This window comes from Pseudochaenichthys georgianus, chromosome 10 (assembly GCF_902827115.2).
Source record: "Pseudochaenichthys georgianus chromosome 10, fPseGeo1.2, whole genome shotgun sequence".
NCBI classification, from domain to species: domain Eukaryota; kingdom Metazoa; phylum Chordata; class Actinopteri; order Perciformes; family Channichthyidae; genus Pseudochaenichthys; species Pseudochaenichthys georgianus.
In genome coordinates, this window is record NC_047512.1 from 22,236,811 (window position 1) to 22,259,207 (window position 22,397).

Consider the following 22,397-nt stretch of genomic DNA (forward strand, 5'->3'; position numbering starts at 1 on the left):
CACTACTCAGCCTCCCCGGGAAAGTTTACTCCAAGGTACTCGAAAGGAGGGTCAGGCCGATTGTCGAACCTCAGATTGAGGAGGAACAATGCGGATTCCGTCCTGGTCGTGGAACGACGGATCAGCTTTTTACTCTCGCAAGGATCCTGGAGGGGGCCTGGGAGTACGCTTATCCGGTCTACATGTGTTTTGTAGACTTGGAGAAGGCGTATGACCGGGTTCCCAGGGAGTTACTGTGGGAGGTGCTGCGGGAGGATGGGGTGAGGGGGGCTCTACTCAGGGCCATCCAATCTCTGTACTCCCAAAGCGAGAGCTGTGTCCGGGTCCTCGGCAGTAAGTCGGACCCATTTCCGGTGAGGGTTGGCCTCCGCCAGGGCTGCGCTTTGTCACCAATCCTGTTTGTAATATACATGGATCGGATTTCGAGGCGTAGTCGTGGGGGGGGGGGTCTGCAGTTCGGTGGACTAAGGATTGCACCACTGCTTTTTGCAGATGATGTGGTTCTGATGGCTTCATCGGTCTGCGACCTTCAGCACTCACTGGATCGGTTCGCAACCGAGTGTGAAGCGGCTGGGATGAGGATCAGCACCTCCAAATCTGAGGCCATGGTTCTCAGCAGGAAACCGATGGACTGTCCACTCCAAGTAGGGAATGAGTCCTTACCCCAAGTGAAGGAGTTCAAGTATCTCGGGGTCTTGTTCTCGAGTGAGGGATCAATGGAGCGTGAGATGGGCCGGAGAATCGGAGCAGCGGGAGCGGTATTGCAGTCGCTTTACCGCACCGTTGTGACGAAAAGGGAGCTGAGCCGGAAGGCAAAGCTCTCTGTCTACCGGGCCATTTTCGTTCCTATCCTCACCTATGGTCATGAAGGATGGGTCATGACCGAAAGAACGAGATCGCGGATACAAGCGGCCGAGATGGGTTTCCTCCGCCGGGTGGCTGGTGTCTCCCTTAGAGATAAGGTGAGAAGTTCGGTCATCAGGGAGGGACTCGGAGTTGAGCCGCTCCTCCTTCGCGTCGAAAGAAGCCAGTTGAGGTGGTTCGGGCACCTAGTTAGGATGCCACCTGGGCGCCTCCCTAGGGAGGTGTTCCAGGCACGTCCAGCTGGGAAGAGACCAAGGGGTAGACCTAGGACCAGGTGGAGGGATTATATCTCTTCGCTGGCCTGGGAGCGCCTTGGGATCCCCCAGTCAGAGCTGGTTGATGTCGCCAGGGAAAAGAAAGTTTGGGGCTCTCTGCTGGAACTGCTACCCCCGCGACCCGACCACGGATAAGCGGGAGAAGATGGATGGATGGACCAATTCTCCTTGGTTTCTCGAGTGCTGCATTTGGGTTCTCCTTAAGACTGTGACAATTTCGGTCGACGGGCGCTCGCCGGCTACTCCTTCTGCTTTGCAGGAAGACGGTAATACTAACGCCAGTTAGTATTGAAATCGACCTCGCCCTTCTCTTCCCCGGAAAGTAAGGTAGGTCTGATTTTTTCAAGCTAGCAACACACCCATTGCTAGCTCGCTCCCTCACTATCGACACCACGGTAGCGAGGACGTTTTTTCTTTTCTCTTCCCCACGGAGGAGGAAAGGATTAAAGGAGCATACTGTCACACCAGTCAGTATTCTCCGGGAATAAAAGACCCACACCGTCCTTTTTCTCCGGATTAAGGACAGGGTGGTAACATCTTTTTCTCCCATTTTACCTGTTGAGAGCGGGCCCTCTCCACGCCACGAGGCGAACAAGATGGACGCCTCTCTCCCTCACACCGCAGACTCTGCGGCTGCGGGTTGAAGATCTCGGGCACAGACACACACCAGGTCTGCTCATCCTGCCTCGGGCTGGAACATGCCCGAGGCGCTATCGACAACCCCGGCTCGTGCGGACATTGTGTCCGCTTCACCGTGAAGAGCCTCCGCCGACGGCTAGCATGCCAAGCTAGCCTGTCGGAGCAGGACCCCCCCATGTCCACTGACCTGCCGGCCGTCAAGACGCGGGGGCGTCCCCGGGGGCATCCGCCGCAGAGAGTGAACCCCTCTCCGTGTCGGTCTGGGGCTCATTATCTGCGATGGCTGCAGAACCGGAATCCCGCGCCCTGGCAGGCCGGGACCCGGTGACGGCAAGACACGCGGGAACGGGACCCCACGCTTTACCGAGCTGGGGCTCCCGGTTAGACCTCACCATGGTTTCACCCGCGGAGGATGTCCTAGAGCTGGACTACGATGAGGACGAAGAGGACGCCTTGGTGTTCCTCCTGTCCGAGTCGGATGAACATGAAGAGGACATCTTCATGTCCTCGGCGAGGGCTGCAAAGCCTGGAGCGAGGGCTGCTCTCCCGGGCGATAGCACACCAGCTTCGCCCGGTCTGAGCATGGACCTGCAGGCCGTGTGTAAATGCGCCGCGGCCAGACTCAACATCCCGTGGCCTGAAATGGCCAAGGAGACCTCCAGGTCCCGCTACGAAGGGAAACATTTTCCCCAAGCAGCGCGGACGAAGAGGCAACTCCTTCCGGTCTTCCCGGAGATGTTGGATGAGGTGTCGGTCTCGTGGAGAGACCGGCCCTTCAGCAACAAGGTCCCAATCCAGGGTGCCTCCTCCCTAGACTGTGACGGAATGGAGAAGCTCGGCCTGCTCCGCATACCGCCCATGGAACCGCTGGTAACTATAGGTTACTTACGTAACCCCAGGCCTCAGAGTAACATAAAGTGAGATGTCTCACCAGACGGCCCTCCTTGCTACAGTGAAGCGAGAAGAGGTGCTTATTTTGAATGACGCATGCGTCGTGGCGCAAGCTACTTATAGGGGGTGAATTCCCTGACGCTGACGTCAAGATCACCAGCCAATCAGGATTGGCGTAATGAGATTGATGCTTCTGTTTGCTCCGCGATGAGGCGCATCCCATAGTGAGACATCTCACTTCATGTTACTCTGAGGACTGGGGTTACGTAAGTAATCTATAGACTTGTGTTCAGTCGTCCTGGAAACTGAGTGATATAATCCCATGAACTGTGTTTGGTGAAATTATAAGAATAATATTGAAATGAAAAGAGTGGCCGCAGCACTGGCTTGTGGATCAATAAAGCAGAAATGATCGCGCCATCAGTTACCACCTGCTGATCACAGTTTGACTAATGAGTCGCTGGTCGCCCTTGGAGACTAATCAGCAGCAGGAAGGTTGATGCGGGAGAATCCCGACTCCTGATTAATCACTCTGCGATTAATGCTTCCCTCTGTGGAATCTAATGAATGAAATCAGTGGGATCACAAATTATTTGTTGGTGATAGTGATACTAAACAGCAAGCGTTGCAATCCACCAGCGGTAAATCTGTTTTCCAGACGTCTCGTGGTTTAACGAGGTCCAGCAGTTGATTTGTAGCTTATTGTGGAGTCGCTGTAAACGCTTCCCATCAGCAAAAACACGTGGGTTTGCTATCCTGGCTCCAAAATGGTGGAATGAGCTCCCCATTGAAATCAGGACCGCAGAAAGCTTACACACCTTCCGGCGCAGACTGAAAACTCATCTCTTTCGACTCCACTTCGAGCGATAGAATGACTAACAAAGAACTGCTAACAGAGCACTTATATACTAATAAAGGACTGGCTTAGCCAGTTGAGCAGCACTTGAAACGACTGGCTCTTTGAATCCTGATGTTCTTATATGATTCTGTTTTCCTCAAGGTTGTGTCTTCCTGGTCGAATGTACTTATTGTAAGTCGCTTTGGATAAAAGCGTCAGCTAAATGCAATGTAATGTAATGTAATATTTGACACAGGCTATTTCCATAGATGCTAATATTGCAGAATAATGTACTTTGTTATGTCTATGGAAATTCTGTAATTTGCATTCGACACTAAATTTGATAATTGCCTTGGGATGAGCCTGTTTGTTCTTAGATTGGAAAATGCTGTAATTTGGTCTTTTTATTCTGTCAGTTCTTAGGTTTTAGCTCAACATAAACTACTAGCTTTGTATGTTGCAGGTTATTGTAATGTGAGTGTATTTGAAATACCAACAAAGCAGCTTTTTATGGCTAGAATAGTAATGTATCACCTACCAAGATAAAAGGCAAGGAAGCCAGTCAAGTTGAAAGACCAAAAACAGTAAGCAATGTCCACATGGTCAAGACTTTCACACAGAAAAGCCTTTTTTAATCACAAAATAAAAATGTATTATGCAAACACATCCATAGATAGAAAGTGCAAAGACAGACGCAGATTACATTTATCACCATGGGGAGGAGAAGTTTTCTGTCAGGTAATTTATTAAACTGAGAGACTCTTATATAAAGTGCAGCTTCCCTCAATACAATGTAGCCTGCAACCCAGCTTTCTGTCCTCACTGCAGCCACACAGCTCTCTCTCTCTTCTGCCTCTTCTTGAAACATGGGCTTCACTTTATCTAAATTCTCTCATCAGCTTTCTTCTTCTCATTTGCAGGCCATCTTTCTCTCTCCCCCTCCTCCATGTGGCGTGCCTGTGTTTCTGTTAGATGTTTCTCCAGAGTTTTCTATTGTTTCTGAAATATTGAGTTCATCAGATGAAAATTACATAATGATGAACAATGGGTGACTGTGAATTAACATACCACAGTGAAACACACACACACACACACACACACACACACAGAAAGCCTGTGAGGATTAGTTGTTAGTCGTTTTATACATATTTGATTAATATTTCACGAAGTTTGGTTATTATTATCTCATTTCTTTTGTGTAATGTCAGCCTCATATCTTCTATTTTATCAGCTTCTTTTGCGTTCAAGAGATATTTTGTAGAAATATGCTGTCCATTTCAGTTCCACTTACTTATACTTAGTCCATAAAAAAATCCAATTTGACCATGTCACAGCAACTCAGTAGGAGTCTTTTCTGCATATTCACAGCACATGCTGCTATTCAGAAGTAGAGCTGACAGTCTCTATTGTTGCCATCACTCCAGTTCCCGGCGAGTCAGAGCTCTGTGGGTGAGATGGGAAGTGTTGTGTGTGAAATAAATAATTCATTAAAAAGTAATATTCCAAGTAAACTTTGCATGTGGCTGGATAAAGTAATGATGAGGAAACTTTTGGATTTTGAAGTTAATCCTGCTTTTCAAAATGTTCAAATATAAATTGAAAGACATATTAATTAATTGTGAGGCTATACTGTAGGTATCTTATTTCAACATACAGAAGCAGAGCTGTGCAAATACGAATTTATATTTATCCATTGTGTATATTGGAACATGGACTTGTTTCCATGGCGACCGCTCATTGATGACCTATCTATCTGCCAGTCCTGGATGGTTAACCTGTTTGGCATCTGCACATGCTGTGCTTCATGCTGAGTGTAAGGAGGTGTAGGTGTGTGTGTGGGTGACTCTGGCCCGTGTCCCAGAGAGCCCTGATCGCCCCGTGGTGAGAGACATCTGCTGCTCTCAGATCAGATCTGCATGCTCACGGTGCTCCACCTCACTGCCCAGAGCAGAGCCCGGACCAATGAGTGACAAGTCAAAAGAAAGTCGTTGTTATTACAGAGAGTTGAAGCCTCAACGTAAGTCTTTGTTCCATTCGCTTTTGTAACTCTACAGTACGCACTCCATTATTCAACCTTTCTTTATAAAAATAATACAACGGTTCATGAGTTTAATATATTCCAAGATCAACCGACTACACCACTACAGCTCATAAACAATTCTTATGATTACATATACTGAAACATTCCTATTAAAATGTCCCTGCAAGGGGTTAGGTTAAGCTCAGCATTGTCGTTACTTATTGTCCATATTAAAAGAAAACCCAACAAACCCTTTTTAAGATCTTTTAAAAATGTGTTTCCATGAATATGTCCTTTATTGTGCGATGTTTGTATACGCAGGCAAAGGAATTTGAGCGCACAAACACACACACACACTCATACGGTTGTTGATTTCGCTCTCCGCCCACCAGTGACTGACTAGTGCAATCTGGAGTGAGAGAAAATATCAGGCATGTCCTGACATTTACTTTTACTTACGCACAACAACAAGGCAAAAACACCTGCTGTCAAACAATGATACGCACACACAAGTTGGAGTCTGCTGTGATGTAAAGCCCCAGTTTATGTCAATGAAATATATTTTAAATTGTAAAAATAGTACTTCTTTAACTGATCATTAATGCAATTAAAACTGACTGCTTCTCAACATGTCAACACCCTAACGTTGCACCATGCTACAACCATGTGTTCTCCCTAGAACCAAGCTCTGGATTAAATTGATCACTCGTTTTTGCATCTGCATTATTTCTGCTCGCCGCATGGGTAATGGTTGTAGAGTTGTAATGAAAAGGCCTTTAAGAGAGACAAGAAGGGAAAGAAGATTCCTCGGCATGAGAAAGTAGGCATACTGTCAGCAGGATTAGTTAGCATCAGTGTTCCAGCTATTAAATTCTCGTGTCTTGTGTGGGCATGCCCGACACATTTGGGACAGTGATTTCAATACATTACCCAGAGAGGGGAGTCAACGGGAGGATTACAAATGGCAGACGGTGCCCCATTATCACATCCAGTCCAGAGGAGCACTGGAGACTCAGACTGGCAACCAATGCTTAGAAAACACAAAACAGACAAAGACAGGGAGAAGACAATATAAGTTAGGTTCACAATGTTCAGGTGTTAACTACTCCTAACCATTTGCCTAATTAGATTACATTGTGAATAAGTGGTTGCCATGGGAACCTTGTTGGCAGCAGACACAGTAGCCGTTTGTGATGCTCTCTGGCTCAGCTGCCGCCGCCACAAACAAAGCTTCGGAAATCTGGAGCTTCCAAATTGCCAATCAGCCTGATTAGACATGACATTGTGTTTTCCCAGCAGAGTATTCTTCGTTGTTATATATTTCATCAGCCATTTCTGCAACTTACTAAGCCTCTATCTGTGTGAAGAATAGATATGCTGTCTGTCTGCTCCCGCCCCTCATCGGTCCTTCTTTAATCTCCCCAAAGTCTGTCACCGCTTCGTAATACATTCTCATATAAGCATCTTTGATCTGCGCCTGGAGGAACGAAGAGATTTAGAAAGAGGGAAACTGATAAGAAAAGAGACGGATAGGGCAACAAACAACAGTGAGCACCTCGGGTCTGTGTATGAAATGGAGTGTGTGCTGGAGCAAGAACAAATATCTAATTTCAGTATAATGTACTAAGGGTGTGTAGCGCGCTCTCAGGGCGTTCTTTAAACATGGTTTACCGCTCTGATTTTAATGGCTTGTTGGCCACATCATAAAAAGTGACTCTATATCCATGACTCTCGGCTCGGGTCTTATCTCGCTCTTTCAGAGGGGTGAGCGCTCGCAATGTTGAGTCTTAACACATAAATGGGACTATCAGCTGAAACGCACACGTACATGCTACAGTGATTTCAGGCTTATGCTGTAAATTAACCAGTCACACACACACACTGGTGATAATCAATGATACCTGGAGCCTGCTGAGACGCAGCGGAAGGAAATACACAGTCACACTGAGTGTATTGTTAATTTAATGAACAGATTACACCAATCATATCAGCAATGCAGTCACATGTCTAAAGATGGAAAGGAAGAAATGGTATGAAAGAAGAGGCACAGAGAAACCAGTGGCTGAGAAAAATTACGTTTAAGAAAGAGTAAATGTTGGCAGATAGGCGGGGGTGTAGTGCTGCCGGAACGCACCGGAACGCCGCTCCGGCACTTAAAAAATGGCAGTACACATAAGGAGCTGTACCATGAGCTGTACACATGCTGCGTTTTTTGCATAGCTGTGTCTTTAGTTGTAAGCCCAGTGGCGGTCTGTTCATCTGTCGTATGGTCATACAATAAAGCCATCGAAAAGATTAGGATACAGTAGTAAAAGTTCTCTGAGGGTTTAGATAGTTAACTTTAGATTAAATTATCTCAGTGGGTCTCAAATGGTTTGGTCATCATTTATGTAAACAAGTATTTCCAAGGCACACCTTTATATGATCATTATAGGTATAGAGAATAACAAGTATGAAATAATTCCAATTCATACTGTAGGACAGTAAAACAAAAATACAGTTTAAAAGGGGAGTGATTTGTAAAATATGCAGAAAGAAAAAGTAAATCTGTTTACAGTTCTGTTTCACATGGGTGTTGTTGAGAGAGGTATCCATAGATCTAGTTCCTAATGTTGCTCTCAAAGTGCAGCAGATTGATGCATTTCACTTCAACACTGAAAAGAAAATCGGTAGTTCCACCAATAAAGGGTCACATGGATAGGATTCTAAATACATTTGCACACGTTTAATGTAGCAACCTATGTCCATATGTTTCTGTTTTGGTGGTCGTGCCACAACCAGAGTCATAGGTGCGCTCCTGCAGTTGTAAAAAAAAGCACAACACCCCTGCAGATAGGGGTTACAGTGAGTAGAGAATTCATACTGCCCTGCACTTACAGTTTAGAAAGGCAGAGCCAAAATCAACAGCAGACCCAAAGCGAAATGAAACTGTGAATCAATGGAGTGCAGGGTGTGAACGCTGCTGTTTTCAAGGGGAGATACACACTGCAGTACATCACATAGTGGGAAGACTGAATGTGTGTCTTTATGTGTGTTTAGGTTCTGCCCTTTGTGCCCCGTAGACAAAGTCTCCTATGACGAGCGTAAATGAAGATAAATAAACTTCAGAGGATGTTAGCAAAGAGGTGATGCTAGCAAAGAGGTGATGCTAGCGTTCATAGCACAAGCCCTCAGGCTTCATGCCATCTTGTGAGAGTGACGGAGGCGTCAGAGAGTCTCCAGGGAGGAAACACAAAGATATACAGATGTGAGGCCTACAGAGAGTGCTTGGGAGAGATTTCCTGCACAGAGGATAACTCGGAGATAAGAAACTCATCCAATAATGAGGAGAGAGGTTTGGCAAAGAGCATCGAGAGGAAAGAGTGGAAGAGTAATGATTAGATGGTGGCCTGCCTCCATATGAGATGTTGTACTGTGTTTGTAAACGGGAGGATGGATTAGTGTTTTTGTATCAAGATGGATAGTTGCATTACTTTGATCTCCCTTGGCTGAGTCTGCTTGTATTGATGCGGCAATGATTATACCTCTCAGACGAGGAAAGTAATGTGAGTGTCACTTTGCAGCGCTGCAGAGTCTGGCTTTGGATTTCACAATATTTTACAGGAGATTAAAAGCAATACATCAATATACCTGAGCTAAATGAGAAAAAATTCACCAAAACACGTCTGCGCATTAAGTGCTGAGTGGGGTAGAGGAGGCGATTAGCTTAGCATAAGACAATAAGAAGCAGCCAGCTGTCTCTCTCCCTAAATAAAAAAAACCTAATTGTGTACATTTAATCTGTACAAAAAACAGATCTAGTTTAGGGGGGTTTTAAATATTTCACGCCAAGTAACAGACAAGCCTTTTTGTTCCAGGAAACCAGCAGAAACAAAGTATCGTAGTTTAACATGTTAGGCTACAGATTTATTTGAAGGGATTTACATTTTTTGAGCTTAAGACCTGACAGACCATGACAGAACAGTGAAATTAATCTTCTCTTCTATGCAGATAATATGTGAACAAATCTCACAATAGAAGTTAAAATATGTTGAAATTCTACTTTAAGCCTGTATTAACTATTCTAATCGTTGTTGTGTTTTTATTTATTTTTTATTTTCCTTAGAACGAGAGGCTGAACCTGGCAGATATGAGGACCCTAAAGCTCACTCGAGTTCAGCCAAGACGACAGTACAGGACGGTGAGTTCAGGCAACATGACCTTTAACATCGTCTGGGTGGGGAGGTATTTTATTAGGAAGAAACATCTTCAGCCAACATGCAGCCACCATCATGTGCTTGTTGTTACAGCTGATTCGACTTATCTGATTTAATATACTATATGTGTTATTAAGCTATATATATATCTCCTTGCTGAAGTATTTGTCCTGTAGGCTACTAGTGAGAAACACGGTCAGATAATTAAGGATATTACCACGTTTAACGATGAAAAAATACACCCATTAATGTTCCAGACTGAAGCTTTACTTTACACTGAGTTTAAACTATTCTACACTGCTGTTTCATCTGCATATCCCATAAAACAGTGGGTGTAATACAGCAGGGTTTAGCACAATTAGTTCACCACCCAGTCTCAGGTTGTGTGCAGAGATGTCAGTATGGAGCAGAGAGATAAGCCGGGCTCACAGCTGAACCAGATAGAGCCATGACTAATGCACACAGGATGATCAAAGCTAGCCCCGTCACTAACATGGAGCTATTTCAAGGGTTACCTGCAGTACTAACATCATGGTCTGTTAGTGCAGGCTAACGTGAGATTTGTAATTTCCGACTTAAGTGGGCAGTGATGTACTGGAGGACATATTTCCCTCTCCTGACACATGCATTGTCAGCTCTGGTGTTTGTGCTTGCAGCTGAATTTAACACGCTAACGTGGGCTGAAATCCTGTCTGTAGCTTGAGCTTAGCAAGTGTGACGTCGTACACAAGAAATAGCTTATTCTCAGTAACCAGAAACAGATAATACATTTGACTTTTAGTCAGTATTGATGCTATCCTTTATGTTTTTTAATTCAAAGTTGAGAGCGCCACTTTTATATCTACAACACGGCATTGATTTAGTTATTTTGGCACTGAGTTTGGTTACTTGAAAATTCAGTCATAAAATCATGATGATCATCTGAATAAATATTTTACAACTAATGCATGATTAATGTTGATAATTGGGCATTCGTATGGACTTTTAGACATGGCTTGAACCTGGTGTATGCCAGAACAAGGCTCAGGGCTACAGCTGAAATCTTTTGATGAGATAGGAAATGGAAAACTGAATGGAGAACAAATTGGTAAATGCAAATTGAATTGCGAGTAATGCGGACATTGTGTTTAGTTTGATAGGTAATTACAAAACCAATTACACATGTTTTTATGTAATTCAATGGGAGATAAGCTGCATGGTAACATACTGTAATCCACAGTATCAAGGCCGAGATAAATCCACAAAAATAATCACAGCCCTATTGTGCTGCTGTGAGTTGCAGAAAAGCGTTTTACATTTGCATGTATTTCAGTCAGTTCACACAGTTGTTGTGTTTGTGGTGAAGGTTAAAACACTGTGAAGCTACTTCTCTCTCAATTTGAGGGAATGCTTCTCTGTAGTAGAAAGCAATTCAGGTATTAAAATATTTAAATAAAAGCAAATTCTTTGAATTCAGAGCGCCTTTGTTGCGAAAAAGTAAAACATGTCAGGCAGTGGGAGCCAAAATTGTCGGCAGCTCAACTAAATGTAAGTGAGTCTCTTGTGGTGACCCATTGTGTGTGATGTGAACAAAAAAAACGTATTATATTTCCTTTTATATGGATCATAATGTGAGATTTTGAATTACATTTAAAGAGCCTGTGACACCATCCCAACAACTGTTGTGCAATGAAATATTGGGCTACTAGTAATCTCGAACCGTCAGTTTAAAAAAGAAAAAGCGATACCGTTCCGTTAAATATCAATAATTTCGAACATCGCGGGGAAATTCGTTGACTCATTTTGAAGTTTTGGGGGAAGCCGGAAGTGACGTCAATGCGGGAACGCTTCGAGAGCCAAACACGGACAAAGTGTGTGTTGTCATGCGTAGAAATGGTGAATTACTGAGATTAGGCACGTTAATAACGTTTTAATGAAGTTGACTACAGTATATTCATATTTGTCAGTGCTTTCATGTCAATTCGGCGAACATAAACATAAATGATCGTGGTGAAGATGATGATTACATTAGGATTAAAAATCGGGAGTGAGAGCTGCTGAATTTCCTCCCGTCGGATGTGATATAAAAACAAATCGATTATTTTTGTGGTTGTAAACTCAAGTGGATGAAACTACATTTATTAGTGCTTTCATGTCAATTCGGCGAACATATGATACATTAAATGATGAGTGAGGATGATGATTAAAAATCGTTTGTTTGTGCCGGTCTGCATTTCCTGATGAGAAAACAAACCGATGCTTTTTGTAGTTGTAGTACACCAATAACATGGATTAAACGTGTGTTTTTTTTACCACAATGTTGAGGAAATTAATGGATAAAATGCACGGATTATTATTATTATTCCCATTCCGATCGGGACACTAGGTCCACCGTTTCCCCGCAGCGAGGCTCCCCCCATTGACAATTTACGTGGGCTGGGTGCAGTGGCGGACTGGCCATCGGGACGAATCCCGATGGGCCGGTACCGAAGTGGGCCGGTCGGATAAGTAACTAGCACATCCCCCATAGGCGGCGCGTGAGGCTCAGGTTTGAGAAGGCTAAATAACTTATTTTACCTGACGCTGCCCGCCTCCGGCGTCTATAGAAAAGAGATCAACTCAGTGTGCGGAGTTTAAATCTCTCAAGTCATATTACAGGATAAAGAAAATACAGTTTAAACTGCCGTATGCAGAGAAGACGCCGACGTGTCGCACTTATCATTCATATTACATCATCTATCAGATCATCGATCATATAATATCATAATATATCATATATTTCCTTATCTGAGTCAGCTTCTCCAGCCTCATCTGGCCGTGCAACACTCACAGTGTCACAGACTGGATGCAGAAGTATTATTTAACACATTATGTTGACGAAACACTCGAGACAAATGTAATTAAAGTCAGATCCACTCGTGTCTTAGACGTGAACGCGCTCTCAGCTGGAGAGAGAAACCCTGGCTTGATTTACCGAGTTGATAACCAGCGTCGTAGGACCGCTTAGCGAGATCTCGTTTGTTAGTTTGTTGTTGTTAGTTTGTTTGTTACTCAAACATATCCAGGGTCTGTTGAACTGGCTTCGTAGTACAGGGCACAGGTGGCGAGCAGCGCTAATGTCAAAGACACAGACATTATACATTATATTTGTATTTTACCAGGATGCAGTGACACAAATATTTACATATTTACATTTACTATCTACAGCACCCTGACATCTCCCACTCCCCCCGTTGACAATTTACTAGCGGTACCGAAGTGGGCCGGTCGAGAGTCCCGGGATGATTTTTAGTCCCAGTCCACCACTGGCTACATGACCATATGATCGCCCATATTGACGCACCTCATTCCTAAACTTCTAACAGATACAACATAAACCGATCCTTCAGCCTCATATGAGCTCTCAGACACGTTCAACATTAACCTGTCATCGCTGTCTGAGCTTGCTGCTGTGTGCGCCGTCGTGCGTTTACATCTGACTGTATATATATAAAGGTTTTCATACAGATGCTGGGATCCTGGACGGTGCAGCTGGAGCGCTGTGCCCGCAATGACGTCACCCATCATTTGGCGGGACTTGAAGAATCCGCGAGAAGATCCAGAAAATTGTCAACATTGAAGGCAGATTAATGGTTATCAAAGTACAAATATCCAAAATCAGTTCAGTAACGGTTTTCAAGGGGACAATATGTACTCAAATTGATGGGTTTGGATGATGGGGGAAAACCGTGTCACAGGCTATTTAACTTTCCATTCTACTAAATTCTACTTTTTGGTGTGAGTCAGTGTGGTGCAGTCGTGTTGCTGGGGGCATAATGTGTTTAGATGAGTAAACGGACTCTTTTTTAAAAAACAACCAAAGAAAGAGGAGATTGAGAAAGTTTTTTTTTTAAAGTATATGAAGTGAATTGGGTCTGGTCATTTTCCCACTTGTCACGACCGAGAGCTTTTGGTAAAAAGATGATCTACTGGACTCGGAGATTTTGTATGTCATAACAGGTATGGCTGCTTGTTTAGCTTTTACATCAAAAATAGTCATATTCAAATTAATACAACTGTAAATGTGAGTGCATAATAACAGGAGATAAGAGTAGATCGATGAAGAGTAAAGTTAAAAACACACACACACACCCTTCAGCCTCAGATTAATGAATGCCTCAGTCTAGGACAGTGCAAAAACATTTAATTATCCCTGACACCGAAGGTGAGGCGGTAGGCCAGAACTGTCATCCACGTGTGTGTGTGTGTGTGTGTGTGTGTGTGTGTGTGTGTGTGTGTGTGTGTGTGTGTGTGTGTGTGTGTGTGTGTGTGTGTGTGTGTGTGTGTGTGTGTGTGTGTGTGTGTGTGTGTGTGCGTGTGTGTGTGTGTGTGTGTGTGTGTGTGTGTGTGTGTGTGTGTGTGTGTGTGTGTGTGTGTGTGTGTGTGTGTGTGTGTGTGTGTGTGTGTGTGTGTGTGTGTGTGTGTGTGTGTGTGTGTGTGTGTGAGAGAGAGAGAGAGTTAGTATAAGGCTGCGGCCCCACGAGGACGAATTTGGTCGTTTGCGTTACTGTTTAGTGTCATATAGACCGTTCGGCCACACGAGGACGACCGAATACGGCACTAAACGACTGAGGAAACGACAACGGGTCCCAAGGTGGATAGAAATGCATACACCACTCTCTGGGGGGTCAAATGGCTCCGTGTGTGCGCCCTACGGACATTTTCAGATCACTGATAGTGATTGCGCAATAGCCCCGCCTCTCCCCACCTCTTCTGCTCACCTCCGCTTACCCCGCGCCAGTGCTGAAGTGTTTCGCCACCAACAACAACAACAATGGCGGATCGCAGAGTTGCTATCGTGCTCCGGACGCTATTGACCATGCTACAGTTGTTTGTGCAACATCTACAGCAATAATGATGAGGCAATAGCCCCGCCTCTCCCCTCCTCTGCTGCTCACCCACACGTCAAAGTAAACTGCACCCTGAATTCAGATTATTTATCTTTCTCTCGCGAGTGAAGTCTAATCTGACAGGACGGAGACACGCAGCTCTGCTCACCTGCAGCTCCTCCCGCTGCAGCAAAACACACACTTCAAGTCAGATCATCACCCTTAGCTATTTTAATTACCTCTCAAACTCCCTAAACTAGTTATAAATATGTTTATTTTTACAGTCGGCCGGGTCACTGATTACTGGATGAGCTGCTGCATGAGACAGACACTGACGCTGTCCGAAGAGAGGGAGGAAAAAGAGAGGCTCCGTGTATTTTATTATTATAATATATAGTCGTTATTCATTTGTTTTAAAGCTCAATAAATAACAAAGAAGACCTTTGACCGGCACTTTTATAATTTTGTCCGGAAGATTTCAACTTTAATACACGCTGACTGGCGAAAAACTCTGCCCGGTTCCCTCGGCCCCCACCGCGGAGAATAAACAGAAGGGCAACCATGACAACCATGCTTCTTCGCTGCTTTTGTGGAGGAAGTTACAGCGCCACGTAGAGGCTCCTGCATATGTACTGCAGCTTCTCCAGCGGTTGGAGCTAAACGGAGCGGTCTCGTGTGGGCAGACACTATCCGGATAATTATTGCATGTGGACGGAAGCCGTTTGCGATTGCGTTTGCGTTAATCCTATGCGTTTAGCCGTTTTCGTCCTCGTGGGGCCGCAGCCTAAGAGAAAGGACTGCAACATCAAAAGGTGTCAATGAGACAAAGAATCAGGCTGTAAGTGTGTGGTCGTTCAGTAATACCTCACTAGAAATGGACTAAAGGTCAAACTGATGCAACAGCCTGATCAGTTGAGAGTCGAGGAAAAGTGTTTCAGAAATCAAAAGAAAAGAGACTGCTTGTACACGTCTAAAATACAATCTTAAAAGACCTAGTGAATACAAACCATTCACTCGATACTGTGCCAAAAGAACTAGCAAAGGTTGCGTAGATCAGACAATTAGTTTGATGAAATATGATGAACGTTACCACAGAACGCTTGAAACAATTTGACATTTTCCTGATGCTGTTATGAACCGAGACACAGGACGCAGGACCCAAAAGCAGGACTCGGAGACAGTTGTCCAAAAATAGAATGTTCTTTAATAACAAAAACTAAATCGTACTTTCAAAAAATAGAAAGTAGTTAAACAGCCAAAACACAAAAGGTCTAAATCGCAAGGTAGGTATCAGGAGGAGTCAAAAGGCCTAGGTGCTCGCGACATGAAACATAACGAACTGACAAAGGAACAAAGGAACACCAGGGCTATATATAGGTGAGGGGGATGGGCACAGGTGAAAACAATCAGGGCAGGGCCAAGCAATCTCACGGGCGGGAAACACACAAAGGCAGGAAATGTGGGATCTGACAGGAAAGATTACTTTCAAAACAAAAACAAGAAGTGACAAGATCAAAACACAAAACTAGAGTAAAAACATAACTAAACCTAACATATCTGTCGAGTCACAACAGAGGCACCATATTTGATCTGCTCTCGTCCCGATGAATACCTTACAGCTGGGTTTCTCTGGCTGTTATGAGGAGCTTGCTGCTTGCTTTGGCTGAACTTCCTTTATTTGTGTTGGTGGACGCGGTTAGAGAGAGTTGTCTGTACATCAGCAACAGTGTGTGTTTCACTGAGTGTTACTTCCAACAAAACCATATTCATGCATATTCTATTTCACTTCTGCTCTCGCAGTTCTCCAAGAAGATGACTAGAATCATACACATGTACAGCTTTATTAAAACGGTTACAATTAGCAACGTTCACCTGAGATGAATGTCTTCTTGTGGGTGCACGTCGTCCTCAAAAGCATCTTTGCTCTTTTGCTTTGAAGCTCTCTTCAAAGAATGTTTGATGATTTGCTTTTTATACTGTTCCTTTTAAAATAATGTGCAACAAGTTCACACAGCATCCTCTTTCAGGGCTTTTCAGAGAAGCGTGTGAGTGTGTGAGTGTGTGTAGTGGCAGTGAAGAATGTTCAGTGTGTAAGTGATAGTCGATAGCCTTCCTCCCTCTCAAGATATTTTTCTCCCGTAAGCCACTGAGGATCCTTCTCTGACATTCACACTGACACAGCCTGTTTGTCTTCTCTATTCCAGTTACATCCACGATAATATCATTTTCTCGTGTTTTCAATAATTAATCTTATGGATGGTGAGTCCGCTCTATCACTTCTCCTCCCTGAGGCCCTCTCTCTGCTCTCATCCCTCCATCATTCCTCGCTGTCATCCATCGCTCCGGTGCCTCTCGTAGGCCAAACAGTCAGACCCCGAGGAGCGTTCGCAAACGGAGAGATAAGGTTTATATCCTCCTGATCTGTTTGTCTTTGTGTTTTCTCTCTCTCTATCTCTTGTTTCTTTTCTCTGTAGCCCCCCAGGTGAAAGACAAGCAAACCCTTTTAAATTAGTTTATCAAAGCCTGAAAGTGATACTCATTTTTCTAATAACTGTCAGGAATCTGTCCTCTGGGAATGGTTGCTGAAAATCCTGTTTATTTAATTTCAAACATGTTTATTTGCTATTAGAAACAGTGGCTAGGGAGAGCAGACAATGGAGAGCAATGGAGCACGGTGTCGATAAAGGAGCACACCCACCCACCCTCACACACAGATTACGAAAGCGCCCCATTGACCCATGTCCAATTAATTTGAGGTCACCCTCTTCTCTGTGACAGGGCTTGTTGGCCTCATCTTTTGGACTCAGACTATCTTTATTATCCAATCACTGCACTCCACCCTGGCCTCCGTCCAGTATTAGAGGACAGAGGAAGTATTTTATCTTAATCTTCTCTTCTAGAACCACGTTTTTACCGTTTCTTATGGCACATTAAACGTAAAAGAAGGAGAGAACCATTCTGAAAGAGACAAAACGTGAATGAGAGGGGAAATTCACTGCCAACCTTAATTATAATGAAATGATACAGCTTCAAGTATAATGGGCTTCTCTGCCAGGAATCATCTTTTTGCAGCAGTTGAATGGCTAAGAGTTATGATAAGTGTTGGATCATCCAGGAAATGAGAAGAATTATAAGGAAGTCTTTTTTGTGCATGCTATAAACAATATGTGCAGCTTGCCTTAACGGACAAAAGCGACACTGACACCATATTACATGTATCATTAATCAGAGACTAATTCTACATGCCCCTTGTGTGTTCAATTGCACATTGAAATCCTTGGCAGTTTCCCACTAAGATTATCCATTTAAATTAAGGTTAAGAAAACAAGCCGTCTGATTTAATGTGATACAACTTTCAGTCTTCACTACAACTTTCCTCAGTAGTCAAAGACAATATTGTTGGACCTGCAACTCAACATGTGTGTTAAAAAACAAAAAATGTGTTTTGTGAGACTGGCCTTTCAAGTGTAGGCATCAGTTAATCTGCAATGGAGAATTTTTTTAATGCCAAAATCAAATGTCCAGTGTTTGAAAGCTTGACATCTGCCGAAATTCAATCACTGCTGCATCAGAAATGAAACACGTTTTGATTATTTTGTATTAAATATGTTATTTCTAGAGAAGCATTAAGCGTAATATGAATGGGTTTCTTATGTTGACAGTTTGTTTCTAGCTCTCCTCTGAATGGCTGTGTTTGCTCTGTGGCTCCATGCAGGCTGTTGGACTTAGAGCAAGAGAGGAAGTCAATACATGAAGCTACTCCATCCACAGTTAGGAAAATGGACACAATATGTGTTGTGTACAGAGAGCAGTGTAACTGTGGAATTGGCAGAAGGCAGAATGCTGGGTGAATTGTAACACTGACGTCTACACGCACGGATAAAGATATGATTGCTGAGACATAGCCTACTGTAAGTATGATGTTGAGGTGGTGACTTGTAAGATATTTCTTCAAACATATACATTCACAAATCTCTCTACATGTACAAAGAGAGCTGACAGATCGCTTATAGACCAGGCCATTCTTTCCCATAAGCTGGATGAAAATGGTCTTGATTTTCATGATCAGCCAGATTAATCTTTTGTCAGAGTCTTTTTTCACCAAGAAGCAACACAGCCTTTTGATTTCAGCTAGGCATATATTTTCTTTTATGTACTTGCTGCTTGCTGAGCATGCGCTACCAGCCATGCCGTATATTGATTTTTCCCCCAGTGTATAAAAGCAGATCTGACCAGATGGTAGCTGAGATTCTGCTGGGTTTGCAGCAGCGCTTTCAAACCATGCTGCAACACAGCAGTGAAACTGCCGTGAAGTGTCAATGTCAACAGATTTGAACTAGTCTGATTGTAAAACTCTCACATGTCTGCATTGTACATCAGTCCTAAAAAACACGTGTTACAACATGACCTTTCTAGTGTTATTGTGTGTACATAGAATGTGGATCATTCTACTTTAACATAAATGTATTTAGATATAAATTCATTTAAAGGTATGGTTCATTTAAAGAAACCGAGCACAGGCAGAGCACTCAAGCTGTTTGGCATCAGCTGCTTCATTCATGTTTTACCTCCGTGGGTCTCTACTCTCATCAGTTATCAATCTAATGGAGGCACTTGGATCTAATATTCAGCCAACGTGTGAATCCATCACAGTCGATCACTTGTATTCTTGTTAAAGCGTTTTCTAAGTGTGTTGTGTGTTAATGGTGTGAGTAGTGCTAAATACAATTTGAAGTTCAGGTTCTCCAAGTTAAATCCTCAATGCTGCTCAGGTTCTTTGAGAGCTTCATTAAAAAACATTTTCCATTGAATAGCAATTTGCTATAAATGGAAATAAAAAACGACTACCAGCCCCAAACTGTTATGTAAGACATCAAGAAGTGTACATTTTCCAACTTGAGGATATTTCCTTCCATTTGTTAATGATCTGCTGTTGTCTTGTGCCCTCGCCACCCTCAGTCTCAGCTTGGATCTGTCTGACCTCCACAGACGGGTAACCCAGCACTCAGGGTTAACAGGCGACCTTACAGACAGCCAAGGACAATGGCTGCACACAATTGGTGTATGTGTTCAGAACTGTTGCTCTTGCTCACACACCGTAGCTGTAAGATTATAGAAAACAAACACAACTTGTTCCTCCCTGTTTTTTTTTTCATCCAAACCAATTTTAAATCACTGCGTCTTCACAGCTTCTCCATTAAGCAGGATCTGATGAAGAATCATTATACTTCACGCACACACACACAAATCATTTATACTTCTACCATATTCTTATCAGCCGCAGACAACCTTGTTCATTTGCATAGATCAATCATATTATAAGATAAAAGCTGTGGTTTTGAGTGTGAACATTAGTTTTGCTTGGCTCTTTAGAAAACGCAGATATGCAGTAAGGCAAGTAAAGTTGTTGACTTATTCACACACACACAGTTAGGGATAAGATTAGAAAGAAGAGAGGGGAATGAAAGGACATGAGACCCGTATTGAGGAAAATGGAAGAGTGTGCTGCAGTGCTCCTGCATTACAATTGATCGGCTGGTTTAACCACCAACGCTGCTCACTGGAGCTTTAAAATAGATGGATAAAACTCTCTTCTACCCTTCACTCTTTTCTCTCCTCTTTATGTTCCTCCCGTCATTTTTGCTCTTCTCGTTTCTCATCTATTTCCCCTCTCTTCTTTCTTCTCCTTATTGCTTTTCTTCTTCTCTTACTACTTTCTCCTCTCCTCCTATAGATGCCATTAATATTTAAATCACGTCAGCAGAGAACGATTTCGTTCGATTAACTTTTTTTTTTAAGCCCGTGTCACACTGTCCCGAAATTGACACCCGATGAACACACGATAAAGGAAATGTTCGGCTCTGATCGTAGCAACATCGGGCCATTCGTGAGGGCATCTTAAGCCATCGTATGACCGCCGGTGGAGTTTCTCAGGCTCCGGCAGCAACTTCGTGAGCGGCAACTTCGTAAGGCACTCGTGAGGGCATCTTGTCAAATCGTGTCATCTTCGTGTTATCATCGGTGCATTCACCCTCACTCTGATCGGGGCGAATGCCCGATGGCACCGAGGATAACAAGATGCCCTCACGATGGCCTTACGAAGGGCAAAATTGACACACAAATTCAACACGAAAATGAACCTTCGCAAGGTCCTTGGGCAATTTTTTGGCATGCCAAAGATGTTGCCACCGCTCACGAAGTTGCTGCCGGAGCCTGAGAAACTCCACCGGCGGTCATACGAAGGCTTAGATGCCCTCACGAATGGCCCGATGTTGCTACGATCACAGCCGAATTTGAACATTTCCTTTATCGTGTGTCCATCGGGTTGTTTTATTGCACAACAAAATCATGTAAACATATTATGTAAATAACCCAATTTGTGTTCTGTGAAACTGAAAAGGATATAATATATTATTTTGAAGGCGAGTTGACAGGAAGTTGTTGTTGTTGTTATGGAAACAACATGACGGAGAAAACTTAATATCTTCTACATATAAAGACGGAGAAAGTAAAGAACAAAGTCTGAAAATATCAGTACAGTATTATAGTATTTTAACATCATTGTTTTTGTTACTTTCGTTTCAGTTGTATGTCTTAAATGTAATGTAAATGTTGCCTTTGTGTGTGGTTCGGGGTCATCTTCGAGCGAAATTCACAATTCCATATTCGTGTGTCCATCAGGTGTCAATTTCGGGACAGTGTGACGCGGGCTTTACTGTTTACGATACATTTCTGTCTATTATCACATACATGTGATACTCTGGGTACTTGTGTGCCATTATAGAGTTGCTCTTTAGTGTCCGATTTCCAATTTGTCTCTGAGTTAAAGTCACTCACTAATCCTAAATTGTCCTCCAATCCTGTTAACCGGATACGAGCCTCCTTTTCCCCGATTCCTACTCTCCTCTCTTTCTTCATCTCTCATTTACGCGCGGAGATAAAGTCATTTTCCAGCAAAGTGAAGTTGCAGCGCTGATAGATGGAGGTGAAGACATTCCCAAATAAGCAGGCAATAGAAACACAGAGCCGACAGCTATCAAGAGGAAGGTTAAATATCATGGTTCTGCATTCTTGGGGGATATGAGAGGAGCATGCAGGCTTGTGATGCGGTTTTTTTATCTGTGTTTGTGTTTCACAGATTGTAAGGAAACGGGTGTGTTGCTCATTTATGACAGATGTGTGCACTGTATCTCTTCTCATGAGACTATCCTCACGTCACTTTACCATCTTTATCGTGTGTGTTCATTCCCAAAGATAAAGAAAGCTCTTCCATATCCTGAGACACCTCCAGATATGTTCAGAGTTATGTATGTTAAGATCTGGTAGGTGTAGGTGTTCATCCATTCGTGTAGATGGTTGTTGATATTACAGAGTAACTGTGAGGGGAAACAAGAAAACCGACATAGTGTTTGACTCTCTGGCTGATTTAACGCTCAAAATCCAGCATGTCGTCTGCAGCGCAGTGTGTGTGATCAGGTCAGACACGAGTTGATGTTCGCAGCAGACACCAGCTGTCGCTCAAACACAACCCATTAGGCCCCTAATGGAGACAAGGCCAGTCCCGTTTAATGGTGTCCGTAGACTTGTACAAGGCAAGGCTTTGATCTGTACTCTGCACTGTGTTAATTAACTTACTGAATTTAGTTTTTAGTTTTTTCACCATGGTGAATGAGACATTTGGTCTCATTTCAAATCCATTTTGTCTTTCATCATAATTTTCATAAATTGTTTTCATTTGGCTGATTTTGTTCATTGAGAGGCCTCTTTCTGGTAAATCCTTTGTGATGTGCTGGGGCAACACAACCTCCAGTCTAAGCGCCTGATGTT

The 22,397-nt window shown here is 43.5% G+C and overlaps 1 protein-coding gene across 2 annotated transcripts in view; it reads left to right on the top strand.

The window, feature by feature from the left end:
* Positions 1-22,397, top strand: part of spock1 (SPARC (osteonectin), cwcv and kazal like domains proteoglycan 1) — a 132,451-nt gene that overhangs the window by 73,297 nt on the left and 36,757 nt on the right. For both annotated transcript variants that reach the window (XM_034092207.1, XM_071204529.1), the window contains exon 4: positions 9,633-9,707. In XM_034092207.1, the coding sequence (XP_033948098.1) occupies positions 9,633-9,707 (75 nt within the window). The remainder of the gene's footprint in view (positions 1-9,632; positions 9,708-22,397) is intronic.